Source organism: Gopherus evgoodei, chromosome 3 (genome assembly GCF_007399415.2).
Source record: "Gopherus evgoodei ecotype Sinaloan lineage chromosome 3, rGopEvg1_v1.p, whole genome shotgun sequence".
Lineage (NCBI taxonomy): Eukaryota > Metazoa > Chordata > Testudines > Testudinidae > Gopherus > Gopherus evgoodei.
The window spans coordinates 14,301,020-14,326,799 of NC_044324.1; the positions used below are offsets into that span (position 1 = coordinate 14,301,020).

At 49.4% G+C, this 25,780-nt stretch overlaps 1 protein-coding gene across 2 annotated transcripts; it reads left to right on the forward strand.

Annotated features, from left to right (window-relative positions):
• The first annotated feature begins 1,083 nt into the window (after positions 1-1,083).
• Positions 1,084-23,020, forward strand: DNAJC27 (DnaJ heat shock protein family (Hsp40) member C27). Of its 2 annotated transcripts, none has more exons than XM_030555135.1 (7): positions 1,084-1,550; positions 11,749-11,831; positions 12,608-12,677; positions 13,768-13,932; positions 14,386-14,508; positions 14,993-15,153; positions 19,034-23,020. In XM_030555135.1, the coding sequence occupies exons 1-7, from the start codon at positions 1,464-1,466 to the stop codon at positions 19,164-19,166; spliced, it is 822 nt and encodes a 273-aa protein (XP_030410995.1). In that variant the 5' UTR covers positions 1,084-1,463; the 3' UTR covers positions 19,167-23,020. The 2 variants fall into 2 exon arrangements, with proteins under 2 accessions (XP_030410995.1, XP_030410997.1); XM_030555137.1 differs by lacking the exon at positions 1,084-1,550 and adding an exon at positions 1,615-1,693.
• The last annotated feature ends 2,760 nt before the right edge of the window (positions 23,021-25,780 follow it).

A 25,780-nucleotide genomic window follows, 5' to 3' on the forward strand; every position in this document is an offset into this window, starting at 1 on the left:
GAAGAGAACCCAGGAGTCCTGGCTCCACCCCCTGCTCTAACCACTGCACCCCCCTGGAGCAGGGAAGAGAACCCAGGAGTCCTGGCTCCACCCCCTGCTCTCACCACTGCACCACCCCTGGAGCAGGGAAGAGAACCCAGGAGTCCTGGCTCCACCCCCTGCTCTCACCACTGCACCGCCCCTGGAGCAGGGAAGAGAACCCAGGAGTCCTGGCTCCGCCCCTTGCTCTCACCACTGTACCACCCCTGGAGCAGGGAAGAGAACCCAGGAGTCCTGGCTCCACCCCCTGCTCTCACCACTGCACCGCCCCTGGAGCAGGGAAGAGAACCCAGGAGTCCTGGCTCCGCCCCCTGCACCGCCCCTGGAGCAGGGAAGAGAACCCAGGAGTCCTGGTTCCACCCCCTGCTCTCACCACTGCACCGCCCCAGAGCAGGGAAGACAACCCAGGAGTCCTGGCTCCGCCCCCTGCTCTCACCACTGCACCGCCCCAGAGCAGGGAAGAGAACCCAGGAGTCCTGGCTCCACCCCCTGCTCTCACCACTGTACCGCCCCTGGAGCAGGGAAGAGAACCCAGGAGTCCTGGCTCCACCCCCTGCTCTCACCACTGCACCGCCCCTGGAGCAGGGAAGAGAACCCAGGAGTCCTGGCTCCACCCCCTGCTCTCACCACTGCACCGCCCCTGGACAGGGAAAAGAACCCAGGAGTCCTGGCTCCACCCCCTGCACCGCCCCTGAAGCAGGGAAAAGAACCCAGGAGTCCTGGCTCCACCCCCTGCACCGCCCCTGGAGCAGGGACTGGAACCCAGGAGTCCTGGCTCCGCCCCCTGCACCGCCCCTGGAGCAGGGACTGGAACCCAGGAGTCCTGGCTCCGCCCCCTGAACCGCCCCTGGAGCAGGGACTGGAACCCAGGAGTCCTGGCTCCGCCCCCTGAACCGCCCCTGGAGCAGGGACTGGAACCCAGGAGTCCTGGCTCCGCCCCCTGCACCGCCCCTGGAGCAGGGAAGAGAACCCAGGAGTCCTGGCTCCGCCCCCTGCACCGCCCCTGGAGCAGGGACTGGAACCCAGGAGTCCCGCAGCCAGACCAGACCACTAGGCCCGTGGACCCGCTGCCTTCACCCTATCTAAACAACAGTGCAACACCCGCCCCCCGTTCGCCCTACATCAAAGTGTCAATAAAGTTACTGAAATTGAAAAAAAACGATGGAAGCCCCTTCACCTCTCGCGAGAACTCATCATCCCGCTGCAACGGACGCTCTCGCGAAAGTGCGAGAGGACAAGGCGGAACTCTCGCGCGATCTCCCTCTGCCCGCGAGAAGCGGGGGGGGATCCCGACTCGGCCTCAGCAGCATGGGGAGCGTTGGGTTTGAGGCGGTTGTTTCCCCTCCACTCAGGTGCAAAGCAGCAGCTTCCTGAGACGCTCCCGCCCCCGCGTGTGTTTATGGGCAGATTCGTCTCTCCCGGGGATGGAGGCGAATCTGCCGAAGCGAAAAGAAACGCGCAAGTCGCTGAGGATCAAAGTCATCTCCATGGGCAACGCCGAGGTGGGCAAGGTGAGGCGCCCTGGAAGCGAGATGGGGAGGGGATTGGCTCCGGTGGGAGTGACTGACAAGCGAGCTGTTCAATCGGATCTCTTGCAGTCCGTTGTCCTGTGAGGGAGGCAGCGGATTGGTTGAGAAGTTCGACTGACGCGCCGGGGAGTCAATCGAGACTCTCCTGCATTGGCCGTAGGCAGGTGGAGGCGGGGCATGACCGTTCATTACCGGGGGGGGAGCTTCTGGGTGGTGGTTTACTGGTGGAGGGGGCGGGGTGCTGAGTCTGGCCTTTCATTGGACCGTGATGTCTCTCCTGGCTTTAGGGCTCTGCCCCCCTGGTTCGGGGTGGGGAGGGAGATTCTCCCTCTCTCAGAGCAGTACAGGGTCCATGACACACGCCCTGGGCAGGGAGCTGCGCCCGCCCGAGCAGACACCCCTGCGTGGGCTTCCCGGCCCCACTGGTGCCCAATTGCCAACTTCCAGCGATCAGGGATCATGAGTCGGACCCCTCAGAGATGACGAGATTGGCCCCCCAAATCACTGGATTTTTTAAGAAAAGATTTCCTAGGCCCGTCTCTTGGTGTTTGAACTGCCCGTGCCCAGGGTGTGCGCGTGGGACTGTGGGTGTCGCCCGCTCTCCCGCGTGGACAGGCTACGCTGATTTTGGCCCCCGCTGCAGGAGCTCTCACCCCCACGTCTGCCCATCTCCTGACCAGCAATTAGTCCTATTCTCTAGTCCCCTGTCAGTTCTGTTCCCACCCAGCCCCCCTGACTTCAGGCCCCCAGCCCTCCTCATCACCACCCCATCAGTTCAGCCCCCCATCCCATCAACCCCCACTGCCCTCAGTTCATCCGCCAGTACCAGCCGTTGTACAGCCCCCTCGCCCCATTAGCTCCTGCCATAGCTCAGCCCTCCCAGCCTCACCTCTGCTCCTCTTAGGATTCTTTACACTCCCCAGGCCTTGGGGCCTGCAGTCGGGTCCCCGCTTCTACTTCCCGGGCTGACAGTGGGAGCCTCTCCCTCACAGTAGTTGGGGCTCCCGCTGTCAGCCCTCCACAGGTGGCTGTGGCACCCGCTGTGAGCCCCAGGGTAGACAGACGGCAAGCGGGCACTCCACACGCACACACACCCCTCGCCCCCCAGAGCAGAGCTTCTCAAACTCTTTTCCCCTGAGGCTCACTTGTGCAGCTGCAACAGGCATTGTGGCTCAGTATTAACACTTCCCACTGCAGCCGGGAGGGAGACTGAGGGTAATGGGGACTTGCCCAGGAGGGGTCCCTGACTCAAGCTGTTCACGGGGTGGATGAACCTTTAAACTGTGCCCCCCCACATCAGTGTATACAGTTTGATATTGGCCCCTTCCACCTCACCCACCAGGCAGACATTGCCCATGAGGCATGAGCAGTATCATTCCGGGCTAGCGGACGAAGTGCGGCACCAAAGAGGAAAGGGACTGGCCCAGGACAATCCAGTGAGTGACAAGGAATGGTCACTTGATGACATATTCTGTTCATTCCCTCTGGGGCACCTGGGGTTGGCCACTGTCGTCAGACAGGATACTGGGCTAGATGGACCTTTGGTCTGACCCAGTATGGCTGTTCTTATGTTCAGTGTTGTGTGTTTGGAGGGAGAAGTTTATTTTACAGCATAAGTCTTGTGGTATTTGGAGCCATGTGAAAACGTGAGTCTCCTTTTTTTGCTGGAGATGGGACACTGGATAGGGAGGGTTCTGGGTTACTACAGTGAATTCTTTCCCAGGTGTCTATGTAACCCTTCTGCCCCTCTGAGTTGGCAGCAACAAGGGCCGGGTTCAGTATCCAGGGGTTCTGTTTCAATAACCCAATGCCAAACCAGCTCGAGCCCCCACCCAGTGACCTGGGAAGATCTTACACACACCCCTAGGCGCCTCAAAGAGGCAATGCTTCCCCTCTCGCAAGCACAGAGTCTCGGTGTAGCAGAAAAGGTTTAATATGTGAGATAAACAACAAACACTAAATTGGGAAAAACACCACAACTAGAGTTCATAGACCCAACCGTGAGCAAAGACCCACCTCAGGAAATTGGGCTGTGTCCTCTTTCCTGGGCTCTTGAGTCCAGCAACCCCCCAAATCACCCACAGTCCCACAATCCCAAAAGTCTCTGTCCTGGGTCAGTGCAGCCCCCAAAGTTTGAGAGTTTATCTGCAGAGGTCCCTCCCCCCAGCCTGGGTAGAAAGGGGCACCTTACGTGGTCCGGGGCCAACTGCCCTGCCTCTCCGTGGGTTCTGCTCCCACCTTCTCCACAAACTGCTCCGCTTTACCGGCCGCTCCACTCTGCTCCTCCAGCCGTCCTCAGAAACTGCTCCGCTCCACCAGCTGCTCTGCTCCACCAGCTGTACTGTGGGCTGCTCCAGTTGTCCCTGCAAACTGCTCGGCTCAGTGCGCTCTGTGGGCCGCTCCGCCCGTCTCACAGCTACTCCGCTCTGACAGCTGCTCTGCTCCACCAGCTGTCCCGTGATCCGCTCCAGCCGTCCCCACAAACTGCTCCACTCCACCAGCAGCTCTGTTCCACAGTATAGCTCTGGGCTCCCCACTAGTTAGCCCGGTACTCAGTGCTCTCAGCTCAATAATTTCAGCTCTTTAGTGATTTTCAGCTCTTTAGTGATTCCAGCTCATAGTAGGGGAGCCCCAGTGCTAGTGCACCATTAGCCAAAGTGATTTCAGCTCAGTAACCTGTATCTAGATTCTTGAGGGAATAAAAAAAATCAACTCTGATATTCCACAGTGGAGAGAGGAGGGGGTGCAACTGGTGCTTCTGGCTCCACAAGGCAACTGCACCACCAGGCACAGATACCTGGCCTCTGCCTCTGCCTCTGCCTCTCTCTCTCTGGGTTTTGGAACCCATGTCCCTTGTCTAGCAAGTACCACCCAACTGAGGGTGAGTCATTTGTCACCAAGCAGTCCCACCGCTCAGCAGTCTGGGATAGGGTAGGCGTGCCTATGCAAATATACTCTCTGAAATTCTTTCCACCAGATGTCAGGGTAGAGCTTATCCTGACTCTGCTTACATCCTCCCCCCAGCCAAGAATTTGTCGTCCCGACAAATCACATTCCCTACTATACCAACTTATTGGTCCCCTCCAAAAGGCATTAGATAGCCCACTTTCGCTTTCACGAACCTGTGTGCTAAATGTATGGGCTTCTCACTAATCACCCCAGGTGCATCGTAAGTTAACCGTTTCACTGGTCTTATTACCCTGTCTCGCCTATTGAGAATCTCTGTTGCTATGGTAGGGGGGACATCCTCTTGAGTGCCGGATGGGGAGGTTTCCTGTGAGTTACCCTCGGACACTGGCATAGGCCCCTGCATTTCTAGCTCTAACAGTGGAGGGTCGCAGGTGCTCTGGACATCCTCCATCTGTATGTCACCACTGTCCAATAGCCTGTGTAAGTCATTACACGGGGGTCCCACCACTGGCTCAGGGATGTCAGGAATGGGCCTAAATACTTCTGCCCTAGGGTTTAGGGTGGAAGAGGAGCTGCTCTCTTCTGATTCAGCGGATCGAGACTGAAATCTTGTCTTTATCCCAGGATACACCATGGTTGTGTCTTCCTCCTCAGACTCACTCTCAGATGTGCTGCGTAGGGGTAGGTTAGCTGCAGGGAGCCGGCTGTCCATGTTGGAAGGCGGCTTTGGTACTGCACCTTCATTCTGCCCAGTTGCCCGGTTGTGGCCAATCTCATAAGGGCTGCCTACTAATTCCCCCACAGGGAGCAAAAGGTTTCTGTGCACGGTCTTCGTCTGCCCTGTACCCTCTTCAGGTTTGATCTTGTAGACCGGCAGGTCTCCTAGCTTTTCCATCACTAGGTAAGGTATTGCCTTCCACCTGTCAGCTATCTTGTGTTTGCCAGCAATACCCAAATTTCGCAGCAGGACTCTGTCCCCTGGCTGTAGCTCTTGCAGACGTACCCTAGCATCATATCGATGTTTGTTGCGGCCTGCATTCTTCTGAGCTGCAGATGTAGCTAAGTGATAAGCATCCCGCAGCTTTTCTCGTAGACGGGATAGATATTGCTGGTGAGTTTCATAGCTATCTCCATCCTCGGGTACACCAAAGCACAGGTCTATGGGTAATCTTGGTTCTCGCTCAAACATTAAGAGATATGGGGTGACTCCCGTAGCGTCATTCTTTGTGGCGTTGTAGGCGTGCACTAGAAATGCGACATGTTGGCTCCAGGTTGCCTTCTGTTCTGGCCGCAAAGTCCCTAACATATCTAACAGGGTTCGGTTGAACCTCTCTGGCTGAGGGTCACCCTGTGGGTGATAAGGCGTTGTCCTTGACTTTTTAATTCCTGCTATCCTCAGCACCTCCTTCAGAAAGTGACTCTCAAAGTCTCGTCCCTGATCCGAGTGTATCCGGGCTGGGAATCCATAAACTGAGAAATATTTTTCCCACAGTACTCGAGCGACGGTAGTGGCCTTCTGATCACGTGTGGGGTATGCCTGCGCATATCGCGTATAATGGTCGGTCACTACTAGAATGTTCCCAATATTCCTCTTGTCTACTTCTAAGGACAAGAAATCAATGCAAACCAGCTCCAAAGGTTTGTTGCTGGTGATGTTCTTCAGATATGCGGCCCTTGTGGGCAGAGTTTTCCTTTGAACACATCGAGCGCAGGTGTCACATTTTCTGCGAACATCTTCGGCCATCCGAAGCCAATAGAACCTACTGCGGATAAGTTCCAGGGTCCTCTCCATCCCTAAATGTCCAAAGTCATCATGCAGGGCCCTCATGGCCAGGGCTCTGTACGCTTTTGGCAGCACTAGTTGATTCCGTTGCTTTTGTAGAGGGTCTGTGGTCACGCGGTGTAGCACTCCCTGAATCAGTTTCAGTTTGGTCCATTCTCTCAATAGTAGTTTACCCTCTGGGGTAGGTGGGACAACCGCAGCTGGGCCTTGCCCCTCTCTTTTGGCAAGTAGTGTATGACGAATGTCAATATCTTGCAGCTGGGCTTCCTGCCAGTCAGCTGCATTGAGCATGGGCAAGGGAGATTGGTCCAAAGCATTATAGTTCACTGAAGCAGAAGGCACGCATTCAGGGGGTAGGCCCAAAGCTTCAGCAACACATCCATGAAGGCTCTCAGGGGCCTCCGGCTCTCGGCGACTCACACTGCAGATAGCTCTCACGCCATCTGTGGGTATCACAGCAACGTCAGGTGCCTGCGGACGTCTGGACAAGGCATCTGCATCTACATTGCTCCTCCCTGATCGGTATTGAATGCTGAACTCATAGCTAGCCAAGGCGGCCACACATCTCTGGCCTGTAGCACCCAATTTAGCACTTGTTAACACATAGGTCAGTGGGTTGTTGTCTGTCCACACCTGGAACTGAGCACCGTACAAGTGGTCTCGGAATTTCTCAGTGATGGCCCATTTCAAGGCCAAGAACTCCAGCTTGTGGATGGGGTAGCGAGTTTCACTGTCAGACAGTCCTCGGCTGGCAAAGGCTACCGGTTTGCATTTGCCTTCCACTTCCTGATACAGTACTGCTCCCAGACCCTCCAAACTGGCATCAGTATGCAGGATAAACGGTTTGCTTGGGTCAGCAAAGACTAGGACGGGAGCATGAGTTAAGCGAGTAATGATTTCCCGAAAAGCTCTCTCACATCTTTCATCCCACCGTGGCCAAATGGTTCGAAGGGGCCATAGTGTCTCTGCAAAGGCGGCTTTGGAGGCCTCCGCTTATTCTGGGTCTTAGATTTGTTCTTGTTGGACTGGTATCCCCTGGTAAGATCATTCAGAGGTTTTACAATCGTAGCATAGTTCTTCACAAATCTGCGGTAGTAGCCACTAAATCCAAGAAACGTCTTGAGTTCTCTGTAGTTAATGGGACGTGGCCAGGTAGTGAGTGCTTCTATTTTATCGGGGTCAGTACTCACACCCTCTTGGGACACGATGTGACCTACATACTTCACTGAGGTTTGGCAGAACTGGCATTTATCAATTGAAAGCTTCAAACCGTATGCCTCCAACCTGTCGAGCACTTTAAGAAGTCTTTCTTCATGTTCCTCCAGGGTTCTTCCAAACACAATCAGGTCATCCAAGTAAACTAACACCTGCAGTAAATTCATGTCTCCCACGACTTTTTCCATAAGACGTTGAAATGTGGCAAGTGCTCCAGAAATCCCTTGGGGCATGCGTTCGAACTGATAAAACCCTAATGGGCAGATGAAGGCTGTCTTCTCCTTATCCTCTTCTCCCAGAGGGATCTGGTAGTATCCACTCCGAAGATCCAACACAGAGAACCACTGACTACCCAGCAAACAGTCCAAGGCATCTTGTACTCGAGGCATGGTGTACTGATCAACTGTAGTGCGCCTGTTTAGGGTGCGGTAGTCAATACACATCCGGATTTTTCCACTCTTCTTACGAACGACCACAATGGGTGAGACATAGGGGCTTCGTGACTCTGTGATGATACCATTTGCGATCAGCTCTTGAAGATGATGGCGCACGTCTTCCATCTCAGAGAGGGCAATCCTCCTAGACCTCTCCCTGAAGGGTCGGGGATCTTGTAGCCTGATATGGTGTTCCACTCCCTTTGCACATCCCACGTCCCACTCATGTAGTGAGAACACCTTGGATCTCTCGCAAAGCTTCTTCCTCAGGCAATCCTTCCACTCCTCAGACAGCGGTGAGTCCCCGAAGTCAAACTTCGCAGGATCTATCATTGGAACTTCAGCTTCACACTGGGGTCTCACAACGCTTTCAGGCTCAAAAATGTCTGCAATCTTCTGCCCTGGTTTTACAAACACATCACGGCGTGTTTCATTAGCAACCAGCATCGTCACCTCCTCCTGGGCTTCAGCAGGTAGGGTTATGACTCCACTGAGAACCAGCACTCCTTCTGGGAGCCCTCCCTTGGTTGGCTGCTCTACCACAGCTAATGTTCCCTTACTGCCTTTTAGGCAGGTACTCCTGACAATCACCTCCTTTTCTGACATGGCAGGCACCACTAAAGGGACCGGGCCCGCATACCTCAGTGCTCCTACTGGCAAATCAGGCATCACTTTTCTCGTGTCCTCAATTTTTCTGTAAGCCTCGGCACAGTGTGTGTGTATCACCAAGGTATTCAGATATTGGTCTCCTGCTTGCTGTCTGCAGTAATCGGCCAGTATCCTAAAGAGGCTGGAGTTGGTCCCTATTAGCACAGACACATCAGAGGCTCCTTTGGGGTCAGGGCATATTAAAGCAGCAGTGTCCACCTCCTGTCTTACCCCAGCAATCTCTTCTGGGAATTCCAGGTGTACTATGACATAGCCCTGATAAGGGTATTCATCCATGCTGAGGCCACATAGGCCAAGCCCTGTCAGGGGCCGTATAGGCAGATGCCCAAGCATCTGCTGGTAGAAAGACTGGAATATGATAGTCACCTGGGATCCAGTGTCAAGCACTGCTCTACATTCTGTCCCTTCAACCTTTACAGTGACCTCCGCTCAGGGTCCTATCAATCCTGGGGGGATTCGGGCTGCATGGTTCCTTCCAGGGGAGCCTCCGCATCCTGCAGGCCTAGACGGCTCCCTTCCCAGGCCCTGGGGCCGTTTCCCGACTTTCCCCAGGTGGTCCTCAGCTTTTGATATACCAGCATGGGATTCTCTGCATTCTGACACCTTGCAGCAATGTGCCCACTCTGGCCACACCGGTAGCAGAAGAAGGATTGTCCTTTCCCTTGCTGTCGAGGGGGTGCAGATGTTCTAAACGTAGTCCTCCGGACCATGGTAGCAGAAGGTTCCATGCACCTTGAAGTCTTTGCTGAATCGAGGGTACTCTCTAGTTCAGTCGCTTTCTGTGTCAAGGCCTGCACTCGCTGAGTAAGTTCCTCTTGAGGACTCACCATTAGTGCCTTGGGTGTCCGTGTGGATGTTGTGCCAGTCGTTTGGTGTTGCTGCACCTCCCAAACCTCGCCAGCTGCCTGCCTCTCTTCTTCTTCTCGGACCTCTTTTATCAGGCGAGAGTAACTTGGTGGATTATCTTGCCGTTCCCTTAATCGAAGGTGGAGAAGGATTGGGTTCTGATATTGAATTCCTCTCACAATCTGAGCCAATCTAGTCCGGTCCATTTGCTCAACGGCTACTGCTCCCCTCATGATGGCTCTCTGTAATAATTTCTCCAATCTTTGGACATAGGCAGAAACCTTCTCTCCCTTTTGTTGCCTGGCATTGAGGAATTTGCAATAAACATCCTCTGAACCCTCAGTTCTCCCAAAGGCATGGTCCAGGGCCTCTAGGCAGTCTCTCACCTTGACCCCAGGGTTACCGAGCTTCAGGGTGCGAATCACATCTAGAGCTGGATTTTCTGAGACTTTGTCAGGCCTGCACAACATACGGCCCACGGGGGCTCACTGTGCGGCACAAGAAGCAGAGTAGATAGAAACCTCTTTTATCTTTGAATTCGATTAAAGGCCTTATCCTAGGGACATCGCTGGGTGGGGTGCAGCAAGGTTGTGCGGTCCCCTGCCAGGCACATCAAACAACCCATATGCCTTACCAGGATGCATTCTTTCCACCATAAGAACATAAGAATGGCCACACTGGGTCAGACCAAAGGTCCATTTAGCCCAGTATCTGTCTACTGACAGTGGCCAATGCCAGGTGCCCCACAGGGAGTGAACCTAACAGGCAATGATCAAGTGATCTCTCTCCTGCCATCCATCTCCATCCTCTGACAAACAGAGGCTAGGGACACCATTTCTTACCCATCCTGGCTAATAGCCATTTATGGACTTAACCACCATGAATTTGTCCAGTTCTCTTTTAAACCCTGTTATAGTCCTAGCCTCCACAACCTCCTCAGGCAAGGAGTTCCACAAGTTGACTGTGCGCTCCGTAATGAAGAACTTCCTTTTATTTGTTTTAAACCTGCTGCCCATTAATTTCATTTGGTGGCCCCTAGTTCTTGTATTATGGGAATAAGTAAATAACTTTTCCTTATCCACTTTCTCCACACCACTCATGATTTTATGTACCTCTATCATATCCCCCCCTAGTCTCCTCTTTTCCAAGCTGAAAAATCCTAGCCTCTTTAATCTCTCCTCATATGGGACCCTCTCCAAACCCCTAATCATTTTATTTACCCTTCTCTGAACCTTTTCTAGTGCAAGTATATCTTTTTTGAGGTGAGCAGACCACATCTGTACACAGTATTCGATACTATATCCCTTATATGTGGTATCTCCAGCGCCCCATCTTGTCACCATCAAGTCAGATAGAGTGTTAGCTTTGCACAGCTGCCCATCACTAGAGCATCTGAGTGCCTTCCATGGAAAAGAGATTGGCAATAGCAAAGCCCCTAGTGGGCTTCAGAGATGCCCTGGCTCTTCTCCTTTCTTGATGTATATAAACTGCTCACAATCAGGTTTTTTATTTTAGTTGATTTGTTTGTTATGGGTCCCCACTCACCCTTCCAGGACAGTGACAATGTCTTCACTTGTTGTGCAAAGTGTCACCAATGCCCATGGTGCTGTATACCAATAATGTGGTCAATAATAATGTGACAAAATACCTGCACACCTACCAACGTGATCCATGCCATCATGTGCCAGCAGTGCCCCTCTGCCATGTACATTGGCCAAACCGGACAGTCTCTATGCAAAAGAATAAATGGACACAAATCTGACATCAGGAATTATAACATTCAACAACCACTGGAAGAACACTTCAGCCTCTCTAACCACTCAATGACAGACTTCAAGGTGGCAATTTTGCAACAAAAAAACTTCAAAAACAGACTCCAAACAGAGACTGCTGAATTCGAATTAATATGCAAATTAGATACAATTAACTTAGGTTTAAACAGAGACTGGGAATGTTTGGGTCATTACACTAATTGAATCTATTTTCCCATGTTAAGTCCTCCTCACACCTTCTATGGGTAATCTCGATTATCATTTCAAAGGTTTTTTTTTTCTCCTGCTGACAATAGCTCATCTCAGTTGATTGGCCTCTTTCAGTTGGTATGGCTACTTCCACCTTTTCATGTTCTCTGTATGTATAAATATTTCCTGTCTGTGTGTTCCATTCTATGATCCAAAGAAAAGAGCTGTAGCCCACGAAAGCTTATGCTGAAATAAATTTGTTAGTCCCTAAGGTGTCACAAGTACTCCTGTTCTTAATGTCAAACAACTTTCTCTGTGATAGGGTGCGGACATGTTTGTACTTGCCTCTCTTCTTGTTTTAGAGCTGTATCATAAAGCGGTACTGTGAAAAGAGGTTTGTTCCCAAATACCTAGCGACGATAGGAATCGACTATGGCGTCACCAAGTAAGTACCCTTTTCTAGCTACTTTTAGGGGAAACAATTGCAAGTGAAAAGCCATGTACCATGGTGGCTGTGTACACGTGCTAGGGCTCACCAATCAGTTCTGCATCTGACATTTACTGAAAAGAGCAGAAGTGAGTAAATGTAATATAAACTTGAGCGCTAGAGGGATCTTAAGAAAGAAGTCATGGCAACATGACATGATCTCTTACGTTCCTATATGTACCGTACTATTGCTATCTATGACCTTCAATGTGTATCATAAAATATACTGCATGTTCAGTGTGGCCAGGAAGATCTTATCTTCATCTGTTGACTATTGAGTGCTTTTTGATAGTAATATCACTGGCGTTTGAGGGCTTGAATTATATTATTGATTAGGTACGACCATCTTAAGATTGAGTGATCATTTCTTTTCAATGCTTTGCTCCCTTTCTGGTGTGTACAGAAATCAAGATGAGAGGGTCTCTTGTCCAGCTAAAGGTGATGGAAAGAGAGCAAGAGATCTGACTGGCCATTGTCCCCCTTTGTTGACTGGCTACCATGCACGAAAGTTATTCGCCCACACAAGACCCCCTCTTGTATTTTTTTATCAAGCTAAAGTAAGGCGGTAAAAATGCCGTGGTCTTGCTGATTTGGTGATATTTTCTCTCTGAAAAATGGGACACCGTCAAATGGGAACTCTCTGGGAATCTCGTTGGGAGGGAGTCAGCTCTTTCATTGGTTCACGCTGTGTGAGCATCAGACCCCTTCTGAATGCTTCTCATCTATCATTTCAGAGTGCAAATTAGAGATCGTGAGATTAAAGTGAACATCTTTGACATGGCTGGGCACCCCTTCTTCTATGAGGTAAGGGAGAAAAGGATTCTTCTCTGCAGCATGGTTAGGAATTAAATCAGTCTGTTCTATCTCAGTGTGATTCTAGATTACTTCTGATCATATAGCTAGACATAGGCAGTAGGTAAGTGATGATAAGAGGCAGGTGGCAGAGAAGAAATATAGGAAGCATAGATCAGCATAGTTGCAGCAGTTCGTGCCCTGGCAGAGTGACTGCTTCGGGGGTTATAACTGTATTTCCTATATCCCCTGTTAAAGTGTTGTGCTGTGTAAGTGACATACTATGAATGAGCTCACACCGAGGGAGCAGATTGATAAATATTGCTGCTTAAGCACATTTCCAGATTGCCTGTAGGAGAAGTGTGGATACCGACATAAATCCATAACCCTGCCCTCTGTCACCTATCCAGCGCTTGCCAATCTGTAGTGGTGTAATGGAGGCAGCAGGGTGTAGTGGACGAAGAATGGGACTGGGAATCCGGAACTCCAGAATTTTAACCTTGGCAGGGCCCCTGACTCACTGTGTGACCTTGGGCAAATCAGTTAGGGCCTCATTTTCAGAGGTCCCGAGCACCTGTAGCTTACACTGGCTGTAACTGAGGCTGTGGGTGCTCAGCACTTCTGAAAATAGGGTCCTAGGCCAGGTGGGCCTGGGAACCAAAAATAAGTGGATTCCCAAAAGTGCTTGACCTGAGTGACTTGCCTGAGGCCACAAAAGAGAGTCAATGTCCAAGGTGACTATGTCCCAGGAATCTCCGGTGGCTCCTGGTACTGTGCTTATGGACCCAGCCTTGATCCTTCCCTGCCATAAATAACATTACTGATATGATTTATTACTTACACAGAGCCGTAAATGTGCATGTACAGTGCCTTGCTGTACAGGTTACAGATTCCCTGCCCTGAGGCACTTACAGTCTAGAATAGTTTAACATGTATAACCCGTGCAGAGTGTGTTATGCATCCCCCTCTGTGCCTCATTCACAGGGGATGTGAGTCACACAGAGCTTAGTTCTCTAGCTCTGGAGGGCCTTGGTCCTGTCACCAGTGTCAGCCAAGATTGCATCCATCACACTCATTCTCACTCTTTTTTTGTCCTGGGTAGGTTCGCAACGAGTTTTACAAGGACACTCAGGGGGTTGTTCTAGTGTATGATGTTGGCCAGAAGGAGTCATTTGATGCACTGGATGGATGGATGGCTGAGATGAAGCAGGAGCTTGGACCTCATGGAAACATGGAAAACATTGTCTTCGTTGTCTGTGCCAACAAGGTAAACCATGCTATGATGAAGAGAAGAGCCAGGAATTCCTGGCTGCAGCATGTTGAGCAGCAACTGCTCTGAGCCCCTGGGAATGAATTCAGTGTGCAAAGTGGGTGTTGGAACTGGCTAAGAGGCTAATCTGTGCACTACACACTAGTCGCCATGTTTACAGGATTTCCCAGCACCCTGATCTTGGGTCTTGCATGCAGATTCTGTTCATGATTTCAGAATCGTCATCTATTTCAATTCCCTCTCCTCCCGCTCAAGAAAATGTCGGCTTCCTCCCAAGGCTGTTCTGGGAAGTCTATCGCTGATGCCACAGTGAGATGTTAGAACAGGAGTCAATACCTTTGGGATCCAGGCAACTACAGCCCTCCAGGTAGCCCTGTCACGACTGCTGTACCTGGGTACGTGGGGTGTCTCCTTTTACCTGATTCCTTTTCTCTCCTTTGTTGGGCTCAGATTGACTGCACCAAGCACCGCTGCGTGGATGAGAGCGAAGGGCGACTGTGGGCAGAAAGCCGGGGGTTTCTTTACTTTGAGACTTCAGCACAGACAGGAGAAGGAATCAATGAGATGTTCCAGGTAACTCGAAATGGCAGTGAAAAGGATGCAGGCCCCACATGTAACCTCCTTTTGCCAATAGAATGTTAATTAATTGCCGTGATCTATAGAATCTATTGACTGTTCATAATAAGGGCTGCATAATAAGTCCACCTTTCTAGTCTGAGTCCAGCATATTGATAACTCCTGTTTAGTAACAGCAATATTCAGAGAGAGGTTGATTTGGTTGCACGGCGAGGACTCCAGGCACACGGTTCCATAGCTAACAGAGAAGAGAGGCTTTTCTGCCAGTTGTCGTAGCACAGTACTAGCCATGCACTATAGGTAGGAGTGTCGTCTCTATTCTGGCAGGCAACAGAGCGCTTCTGTTACAATGCTGCTTGTGTCAAGTCCTGCGGTTTGTGTCTGCTCTCTTAGAGCTTTGAGTTCATGCACTAAGAGTCAGCAAGCCCTTGTCACAACCTCTGTTTCAGTATACTCACAATTGCCTTATTGCCCATTGCAGACCTTCTATTCCGCAATTGTTGATCTGTGCGACAATGGTGGGAAACGCCCCACATCGAGCATGAGCGTTGGGTTCACCAAAGAGCAGGCGGACACCATTCGGAGGATCCGCAACAGCAAGGACAGTTGGGACATGTTGGGAGTCAAACCTGGAGCCACAAGGTAAAGGACGCTTCAACATTCTCCTCGTTGTCTTTGATTAACAGCTACTACAGTTATAGATATTTTTGAAGGCCAGAAGGGACCCTTATGATTGTCTGGTCTGACTCCTGCAGAACACAGGCCAAAGCACCTCACCCAGTAATTTCTGCGTCAAGCTCATAGCTTCTGTTTGAGCTGGAGCAGGTCTTTAGAAAGACACTCAGGCTTCAAGTGATGGAAAATCCACCACAGACCTAGGGAATGTGTTTAGTTTGAACTTGCAAACATTGGCTCCAACGCTTAATCTTAATCTCTTTCCCATGTAGGTAGTTATAGGCCACCATGATCAAGTGGTCTTAACTTTCTCTTGGATAAAACTAAATAGATTTGAGTTTCTGAAGTCTTTCGCTACAAGGCAGGTTTTCCAGATGTCTCATCATTCTGGTAGCTCTCTTCTGAACCCCTTTCAGTTTTTCATCATCCTCTTTTAAGGTGTGGACACCAGAGCTAGACACAGTATTCCAACTCTGGTCTCACTAATGGCATGATCAGAGGTAATACCACCTCCTTTTCTTGCAAATCATCGATGAAGATACTGTATTGCATAGCTCTGGGGCAAGAACACATCCCTGTGGGACTCCACTCAAAGCACCTCCCTAAAATGATTCCCCATTTACAATATTTTTTTGCAATGTGCCAGTTAGTGTTTAACACATTTAATATGAGCTACATTGATTTTTTTTTTAATTATTTTTTTTAGTGCTGATTTTTTTTATCATAATGTCATGTGAGACTAGGTCAAATGACGTTCAGAAGCCCAAGTGTATTGTGTTAACAGTTACTATATCAACCAAACTTGTAATCTCATCAAAAATGGTAAGTTTATATACAACCTATTTTCCATAAAAGCGTGTTGATTTGGAATTAATGACGCTACTATCCTTTAATTAACAAGAAACTTGGTAAGAGTTTCCAGCTGGAGAGGGAAAGTGGTTTGACTGGGAACAGAACCTATTTGAACACCTCTATAGTGCCTCTTATTTCTTCTGTGGCCTTGGGCAAACTGCTTAATCTCTTTCTGCCTCCATTTCCATGTCTATGAAACAGGAAGCGAAGTACTTGCATCACTAACATTTGTAAATCACTTCAAGCTCTTCCCATGGAATACACCTTGCCACCTTTGAAGTGCTAGGTAGCATTGTCCGTGCTTTCCCCTGGGATGATGTAACGCTGGTCATCTAGATGGTGGATTTACCTGTGCAAAGTCCAACAATTGCAGCTGGTGCTAAGGACTTACACATCTTATACCACTAAACCCAGCAAGGCCGTTCCTGCCATTGCTACTGAGTAATACCAGCTTCGCTTGACTTGCCACATGTCAGATCAGAGTGAAGTAACCAGAAGACAGTGCGGTCCAGTGGCTTTGGGACTGGACTGGGGCTCAAGAGACCAGGCTTCTATTCCAGGCTTTGCCACTGGCCTGCTTTCCTGGCCACTTCACCTCTCTGAGCCTTCGTTTTCCCATCTGTTAAAATTGAGATAAGTAGATTTGCCTCCATTGTCAAGTGCTTTGGATCTATGAATGAAAAAAGCACTATAACAGATACAAATCTTTTGACTGTGTGCAGCTGGCAAGTGTACAATCTGTTGTCCTTTCTCGGTATTTCTTTGTCCAGTTCAGTATGTCTGACAGTAACCCTTGTGATCTCTCCGAGAGAGGTTAAGATTTGTACAGATGAAGCATCATCTTTCCATTGCCCTCTGGCTCTAGGGAAGGTTTTGTACTGCCATAAAGCAGTACACCTTGCAGGCAAGGACTTCGCATCACAATGCTTCTTTCTGTACAAATTGCTGTTGTTGTGTTTTGTTTTTTTCCCAAAAGCTGCAAGACTTCCCCTGTCTTCCTAAAGATGGCTGACTGCTGGTTGGAAGTGATCATTAGCACCCATCCTACAGAGTGTTGCACGTGATTAGAGCAGGGGATTGAAAATGTGGGGTTCCTGGTTCCTGCTGAGTGATCTGGACAAATCAACTCACCTCTGTCTCAGTTCCCTATCTGAAATTCCCAGAATATGTACCCCAGAAGGGTGCTGGAAGGCTCAGCAGATGTTTGTAAAGCACTCTGAGATCCTTAGCTGAAAGGTGCTGTACTAAAATGCAAAATGGATTATTTATTGTGCTCAGGAAGAGAATCTTACAGCTGCACCATTATGCATTCAAGTTTCAAATGACCCCTCCAAGTTGCTTCTGCTCTGGCAAAGTTCAGGACCTGCCATCCGCCAGGCACCTTAAGCCCCCTCCATACATTAGTAGCTCTGCAGCAGGGGAAGGCGAGTGCTCATGCCGACATACAAGGGCCAGGAGGAACTGATGGTAAGGGAATTGCTGACTTCACTTGCTCCACAAGAGCTCTTTCCGCAACCTTAGTTCCTCCCTATCAGCTGACTGCTGTGAACTGAGGTGACTAGGCGCTTTGCTGTGAAGCTAAGTTTGTGCAGTCACCCCTCCAACACACAAGACACAGTATCTTCTCTTCAGTATGCAAATAGGATGCAGCCCAAGGTTTGTGCACCACTTAATTCCAGGGGCCTGCACTGGCCTTCTACCCCAAGGTGAACTGAGCTTGCACAAAAACGTCTGCACATGCTGCATATATAGTCTGAAATGGTCATAACTCTTAAATCAAAACCCAAGTTCCTTCAAAGCCATCTGCTGCCTCTGTGAAAGGTTTCAGAGGGGTAGCCATGTTAGTCTAGCAGCAAAAACAACGAGGAATCCTTGTGGCACCTTAGAGACTGACAAAGTTATTTGGGCATAAGCTTTCGTGGGCTAGAACCCACTTCATCGGATGCATGGAGTGGAAAATACAGTAGGCAGGTATATATAATTACACACAGAGTACAGTAACTCCTCACTTAACATTGTAGTTATGTTCCTGAAAAATACAACTTTAAGTGAAATGATGTTAAGCGAATCCAATTTCCCCGTAAGAATTAATGTAAATAGAGGGGGTTAGGTTCCAGGGCAGCTTCCCCTACTCTGCAAGCACCAGGGGCCTGGGGCTCAATCCTCATCCCGCCACTCCACCCCTTCCCCCAAGCCCGCACTTTTGAGTCCTCGCTCCTCCCCCCTCCCTCCTGCCCGGGACAATCAGCTGGCTTGCTGCATTGGGGAGGCAGGGGAGAGAGGGGGAGCCTGCGCATGGAGTCCTTGCTCCTCCCCCCTCCCTCCTGCCTCCAAAATGCTGCAAGACAGCTGATTGCTGCAGGCAGGAGGCGGGGGGTGGAGGGGGAAGGTGCTGCTCCGCAGAGTCTTCTGGCGGGCAGGAGGCGCTGAGGGGAGGCGACCGTAGGGAGGCTGCCAGCTGTGGAGAAGGCAGGCAGCCAAACAATGTAAGAGTGGAGCATCGCACAACTTTAAATGAGTATGTTCCCTAACTGATCAGCAACGTAACAACGAAACAACATGAAGCGGGACGACTTTAAGTAGGAGTTACTGTACATGAAAAGATGGGAGGGTCACTTCCTTGCCAAACTTCAGTTTGCAGAGCCCAGCTGGTTGCAAACATCGGGGAAGAACGTATTTTTTCTTTCCACTTATCTTGTACTGAGAAGCGGTCGGCATCCTTTTCCTCTAGCTTCCCATCATCATTTACCTTCAGGCACAGTCCAAGCCTGGAAAATTTCAGCCTGAAAGGGGAAAGGTTTGGAAATTTATGAGCAACTGCAAAGAGCCGGGAGTGGGGAAGGTTAGAATGGGAACAGCTCTGTGCCTCCACTGCTCTTCTCCCTGCAGGGAGTGAGGGCTGATGGGTGCCTCCTAACATGGCAGCTGGGAGCAGTACGTAAAGGAAGGGCTCCGGACGTCACCCTCTTGCTGATGATTGTCTCGTCTCTCATAGGGACGAGGTGAACAAAGCCTATCGGAAGCTGGCAGTACTGCTCCATCCGGACAAGTGCATGGCTCCTGGCAGCGAGGACGCCTTCAAAGCTGTCGTGAATGCGCGGACGGCGCTTCTCAAAAACATCAAGTAGAGGACAGAGCCAGAAAGCCCACCCTGGTGGACCCTATGCCCACAGTTCCTGGAGATCCAGTTGACCAGGGCATCCCTCTCCTCCCCAGCACCCGTTACTGTCTTAGTAATGGAGACTAGGGGCCTCCTCCTGTTTCCACTAACTGCCGTAGGAACAGGAGTTGGCCCTCGGTAGCTGCGTTTCACCATGCGCCAGTTTCTTTCTACGTTGAGAGCTGAGCAGAGGAGCGGTGTCTGGTGCACCCAGCCTTGAGCAAGTTCCTGACGGAGTCTGAGGCTCAGCTTCAGGGTTAGCGTAAGCAGGCGCAGCGCCCCGAAGCCAGTGGTGTTGCACTAGTTCTCACCAACAATGGATTTGGCCCCTGGTCTTGTTTCAGGTGAATTCTTGAATGCAGTCTCCCCGGCTAGGCATTACTGGCCCTTGAGGCTTCTCCTTAGATGAGTGGGAGGGGCTGGCTTTGAGCGCATCATTGTGGCTGTTTATCCCAATGCTAAAAACAGCAAGAGCAATCTGGCCTACCCCAGCACAGACAAGTCTCGTGTGCTGTGGCCTGAATTGTCATCTTACAGCATCAGCTCTGTGTTTGCTCTAGATTCAGAGACAGGATGCCAGCAGAGGCAGCTACAAATATCTCTGAGGTTCAAGGAAACTCAGGTTATGGCCCCTGATTCCTTGAAACTAGTAGAGAATGTCAGTGACCTCTGTGTTAGACACATGGGATCAGGGGCTGACTTGCTGGTCACAACAGCACATAAGCCTGCCCATTTCCTAGCCTCTTAAGTAAGGGCCCGATATGGAACTTGGGTGGGCAGTGAATTGTCCCTGGTGGGAGAGAACTCTTCTCCGGCCAGACTGGGAAGCACTATCCCTGGGGAGGGGAGGGCAGAGGAATGCAGCTTCTCGAATGGCTTGAGAGCAGAGGCCTTTGCTCTTTGGGCCTATGCCAGAAGCCCAGCGAATTCACTAAAGAGCACAGCGGGGATGAAATGAGTGTTTAAAACCAAGCGCCACCCGCCTGTGGGCTGACTGTCCGCAGGGAGAGGCTGAGCGCAATGCACCAGGGAATCCTATGCCCTAAGATTTGACTTAAAAACAGTATTCACCCCTGGCGCACCGGAGCTTGCTCCAGGTTCCTGTTTCAGCAGAGTGGGCCTGAAATGCTGAGCACCCTAAGCTCTGGTTGACTTCACAGGGAGCAGAGCGCTCAGCTTCCCTCAGGATCAAGCCCTCTCCTGTTTGGCACGTCTAGGAAATGACCCTTGAGACTAAGTTATTTCATAGGGACCAGCCAGTTCTGTGTTTCCTCGTGTGCTAAGCAGTAACACCTATCCTGAGTCTGCAGAAGTCAAAGGCAGTCTGACTTTCACAGCCAAAAGCTTAGTTATTTCTCTGTCTCTGAGCCAGGCAGTAGAAACTTCACTCCTAGAAATACTAAACCCAACAGGAGAGAGGTGCCTGAGGGAAGATTAAGGATTAAATGGTGCTTAAACCTGCCTAGGGAGGAAAGGGTACAAGGAACTTTATTGTCCTCATCCCTCTGCGCCAGCATTGCTGCTCAAATAGCAGGAATGATCTCTGTCCTTCTCCCCTCTCAGACTGCAAGTTACTGGGGGCTCGGGCACCAGTCCTGCATGGGTAGGGCTGCAGATCCAGCATCTGCTGCGGGCAGGCTGCTTTATTGGGAAGGGCACACTGCACCCTTAAAGGGTGTTGCTGCTGCCGCCTGCGTACAGCCACTCCCACCGCTCCCCGAAGGCAGGCTCAAGGCAGGCCAGCCCAGAAGAAACACTGCAGGATTTGCCCCGTTCACTACGATCCTAGAGCCTGGGAGGCTTCCAGCTCTGTTGTCACTAAGCGGAGGCCAGATGTTCTTCCTGTAGTCACACCTGGATAATGATGGCATGAATGTCCCTACAAATATGACAAGGCCCATCTAGCCAGTGTTGTCATCCTTGCCATATCCTCCCAGTTACAGCCTGAAATCTCCCACCGCGGGCTTTCTCTGGCTCGCTGAAATAACCTTAGCAGAGTGGGACGCACAGGCTCTGCAGCTGCTTAAACCTCACATATGTGTCTCTGGCCCTCCACAAACTTGGCGTGGTGCTGATTAAGATACCAGTGGGTACAAGCCCGTCCTGATGGGGTTGTTCAAGTGAACAGCGTACGCCCACAGCCTGCACAAAGGATGAGGAAACTGACACAGTGAGGAATTCTTTCAGGAAAATACAGGCCCAGGTTTTGTTGTGCACCTCTGAAAACAAAGCCCCTTCTTTTGGCACCCAAGCCTTGCTCACTTTGTTCATTCCCTTTAAAATTCCTCCACTGCAAATCTGCATGCAAGGAACGCAGCTTCCTAGGGGTACCAGAGCAAATGGGGTTAGGACATTTCTGAGACTGGAGGTGCGTGCTTGTGTCTGTGATGCTGCTGGAAACAGCAATCATCTCTGGTCAGGCTTCTCCTAGGGGAGCGAAACCATTGCAGTCATTTTATGGTGGTGTGAAGGGAATGCTTTAGCTCTTACGAAATGTCCAGGGTGAGACTTCCAAGCCAAAAATGAGAGCACCACCCGTTGTATATTGATCCACCTGTGCACTTTAAACTTTAACACTGTATCATATGTTATGTGGAGAGTAGACTTTGCTTGTGGATATATTTTCTCTCACTTCAAATAAGTCTCTCCCCCTGCTTAACCTGTTAGATTAGAAGGTCAGTCTTCTGACCATTGTGAATGTCGTGCAAGATAAAATTGCGATAAACCCGGGTGCAGCTTCTTTGTATTTTCACATGCTGTTTTCTTTGTCTTGCATATTGTATTGCATTCTGGGCATCTCATTTAGTGAGAGTTCTGACATCATGACCTAATTCTTACAAGGCTGCTGTCAGTAGTTTAGGCTCAGGATTTGGCCATTGTGCTCTTCCTGAGAAACTATAGCCATGAGTTTTGCTGGAACCACACACAAAGCTGTGAGCTCCCCCTATGGGTGTGCAGCAGCTAATCAGCTTTCCTCCTTGCATTTCCATGGGTGCCATCTAGAAAAAGACAGTAGGGGACAGAGGGTTGAAGCTATGAAAGTATTGAACAATGGGAAATAAAAGCAAATGAAAGACAAATTCCACACACGCATCCCCCCAATAGAGTTTTCCATTCTTAAAATCCATTATTTCATGCAGTTGGTGCAATCCAAGACATCCTTTCCCTCTCACTTTCAAGGCAACTTTTCTCTCTCTCCCCCAGTGCTGTCAAAGACAATTTAAAGGTTGATTTTTTCTTTTTGGTTTGTTTGGCTGTGAATTTCATAAGACTACATTATTTTGATCTACACCAGGTTTCTGATGCCAGATTGCAGGGAGATTGGGCGGGGGTGGGGGAGGGAGATCTGCTGAAAAGCAGCTGTTATACCTCAGACATATAAATAATCATTTGAGACATTGCTCCATAAGGTTAACTGTATTTTTAAATTTGCAACATTTCTTCTCTCTGAAAGCAAATTCAAATGTTACGGGCCAGATCCTGTGCTGGTGCTAAATCAACACTGGAGTATGTGGAGCTAGGTCAGTCTATATTCTTAAGCTCTTTGGACGCCTCCTCATCTCCCATTCTAAGGAAACCACGTGATTCTGGCTTCAAACCTAGTTCTCTGTGTATTTTCCAGGAAGGAAGGATAAATAATTCTGCTGCTGGATGGTGCAATTCTAAGCCATAAAGGCCAGCTTCTAGGAAGAGTCTTCTTAATGGCTGATTGTTGTTCAGAAATACTTCCTATGTTCAGGGATGCACTTACTCCTTCTGGTGTGTTGGATATATAAACTGTGAATGCACTGTGTTTTACTCCTATAAAAGTACCTTTTATTCTACTGGTTGAATTTATGTCTGCTTTGTTGTTTACATGAACTGACTGGAAACACTGAAATGACCCTATGCATGCATGTCTTGTCTGGAAACTTGATGTACTTTTAAGCTGTGTATTTTTATAAAGCAAAACTGAATTTAAAACAAAAGAAGCCCTGTGTATTTCTCCAATCCACTGTAAACTATCCTAGTGAGAAAGTTCTTTACTGTTCATGTTTGATTGCAGTTCGAATCACTTCTGACACCCCTCTTTTCTGCGCCACTGCTGAGCTGACACTGCCAGGTTTGATAGTGATAAACGTTTGCTAGGTCTAGCATAAAACTTAATACTGAACTTGGCTTTGCGGGCAACAGAGGGCTCTGAACAGAGGTCTCTACACTAGGGAGAGGATAAATTCCCCTGTACCTATAAATCTATGGTCTGAGCCTCCTTACATAAAGCTAAAGGAATAATATGTCTTTTGAACACTTACTTATTTTAGGGTTTTATACTGATCATAGAATATCAGGGTTGGAAGGGACCTCAAGAGGTCATCTAGTCCAACCCCCTGCTCAAAGCATGGCCAATCCCCAGGTAGATTTTTGCCTCAGATCCCTAAATGGCTTCCTCAAGGATTAAACTCACAACCCTAGGTTTAGCAGGCCAATGCTCAAACCACTGAGCTATCCCATCCCTCCAGCATAGGAAGCATCTGAGCCCCTTCCACATAAAATCACTAATGAAATCCTGAGTGAACTTCATGGAGTCTCTAGCACATCTCCTTTTTAGAGGTCAAAATTCTGCTTGGAGTAGGTTTGTGGGTTCTTCCTTTTCTTTTGGGGGGAGGGAGGGGTGGAGTTGTTCAAGGTTTGGGTATAAATGGGGTGTTTGATTTATGAGCATTACACAGTAGAGTTTCTTTCTCAGAGAGGAAGGCTTTGCAATGTAGGTCAGTGAGAGTCTGAATTTGCCTGCTTTCCTCTGGAAAGTTGTTCCTTAGCGGGATCTCCTTGCTAGAGAATGCTTTGTCCTGGGCTGTCGGAGCTGCATTGTCCCAGAGGAACGCAGCTGCCATGGTAGTTCATAGATGGAAATTTGGTCTTTGGTTGAAGCTGGAGCTAGCTTGATGAATAGCTTTGAAAATGAGAACTCAGACCTTAAACTGTTGTATCAGAAGCTGACGGGGAGCCGCTGGGGAAACTTGTGCACATGCCTGATGTGCTCGCAATGGCCTCAGTCGTGGAGAAGGCAGAGAGTTTGTGCATCATCTTCACTTTCAGCTTTAGATGCAAAGAATTACCATAATCCAACCCAGAGGTGCAAACGCCTGGAGCCCTGGGGCCAGGCCCTCATTGGGGATGAAGTTTCCTAGCAAGCTGGAGGTAAAGAAGACATTTTTTTTAAACTGATGCTACTGGTTATCCAGGAAGCAAATAGGATCCTGAGGCACCCACCACTTTGACCAACGCGGGCTGTGAGTCTTCAATGGAAGATGGAGACAATGACTTGGCCAGCTCTTTGAAGTATTTCTCCTTTCCACCCAGCATCACTTTGGTCTTGCCCAGGTTCAGCTTGAGCCATCTGCTTCTCATCCAAGAGCTGATCTCTTGCAGGTGTGCTGACATTTTAGTAGTGGTGGTGATTCCATGAGCTGAGAATGGGCTATCTAGTTGAGTGGCAGTGGCAGCGGCAGCATACTCTTGTTGTCTAAGCCCGTAGCTTGCCCTGAAGTGTCATTCTGTGTGATAGCTGCTAGGTTTTCCCATCCAAGAGTTACCCTGTCTTCCAGGTCTAATTTTAATTTTAGATTATTTTTATTCTTTTGTTGTTTTCCCTTAAAGTCCCGGTGAGAGAGCATAGGGTTTGCAGATCTCCTTTGTAGCATCAGTTCTGCCTCTAGAGCTTTGATGAGATAGGATACAGGCAACGTGATTGAAACATATACATCGCTACACCTGCTGCATCATTCACTTTCCATGATACAGGGGGGTTGGAACAGGAGGATTTATAGATCTGGTGCATCACCCCACAGGGTGTGAAACGAAATATATTATTTAGCTGAAAAACACAATCATGTTATGTAGATCAAGGTTGCATCAGGGTCTGCTTACAACAAGAGTCACTACCCTTTCTATATAACACACTCATGCCATTTTCTAAGAAACTAAACACAGAATGTCCCAATTGCATTGTCCCCGTGGGAGGCTTGAGGTGTACAGCATTGATCCACCCTGAATAACAACTGTTCAGAAATCATATTCAAGGCAATGGATTGCCTATTGTCGGACCCTTTCTGCAAAGAAAATACTCCTGATGAGATCAAACCCACTTGGCACTGACCTATTTCTGTTCCTATTGAAGTCAGTGGGGAAAATCACCTTGACTTCAGTAAGAGCAGAGGTAGACCAACACTAAGAACTTCAGAAAATCCCATCTAGGACTGTGATATGTCACTATCCAGCTGCTATTTACTGCAATACCTATTTTGTGGGCCCACTATTAGTTCCTAGAGAGACACGATTGCTTACCCTATAACTGAATGTTTTTACTGGTAGGGAACAGGTAGAAATATCTTCCCTGCCCGTATGCAATTGGGAGCCCCAAAGCTGGGGAATGTAGCATATTTTGTGAACGCTGCTTCCTGATCCAAATCCACCCTGTCACTTTTCTCTTGAACTATGGCTCATCAGCCTCCAATTAACCTCGGTCATCATTGATGTTACTATTACACCATATGTAAATGCAACCAAAAGAACCTTATTTATTCTGGAGAGGTTTGTCTT

What these genes read in the sequence shown, in the direction of transcription:
- DNAJC27 (XM_030555135.1), top strand. Translation starts at nt 1,464, where the DNA reads ATGGAGGCGAATCTGCCGAAGCGAAAAGAAACGCGCAAGTCGCTGAGG. An exon ending in ATCGACTATGGCGTCACCAA is followed by an intron (nt 11,832 to 12,607) that starts GTAAGTACCCTT and finishes CTATCATTTCAG; the next exon opens with AGTGCAAATTAGAGATCGTG. An exon ending in GTCAAACCTGGAGCCACAAG is followed by an intron (nt 15,154 to 19,033) that starts GTAAAGGACGCT and finishes CGTCTCTCATAG; the next exon opens with GGACGAGGTGAACAAAGCCT.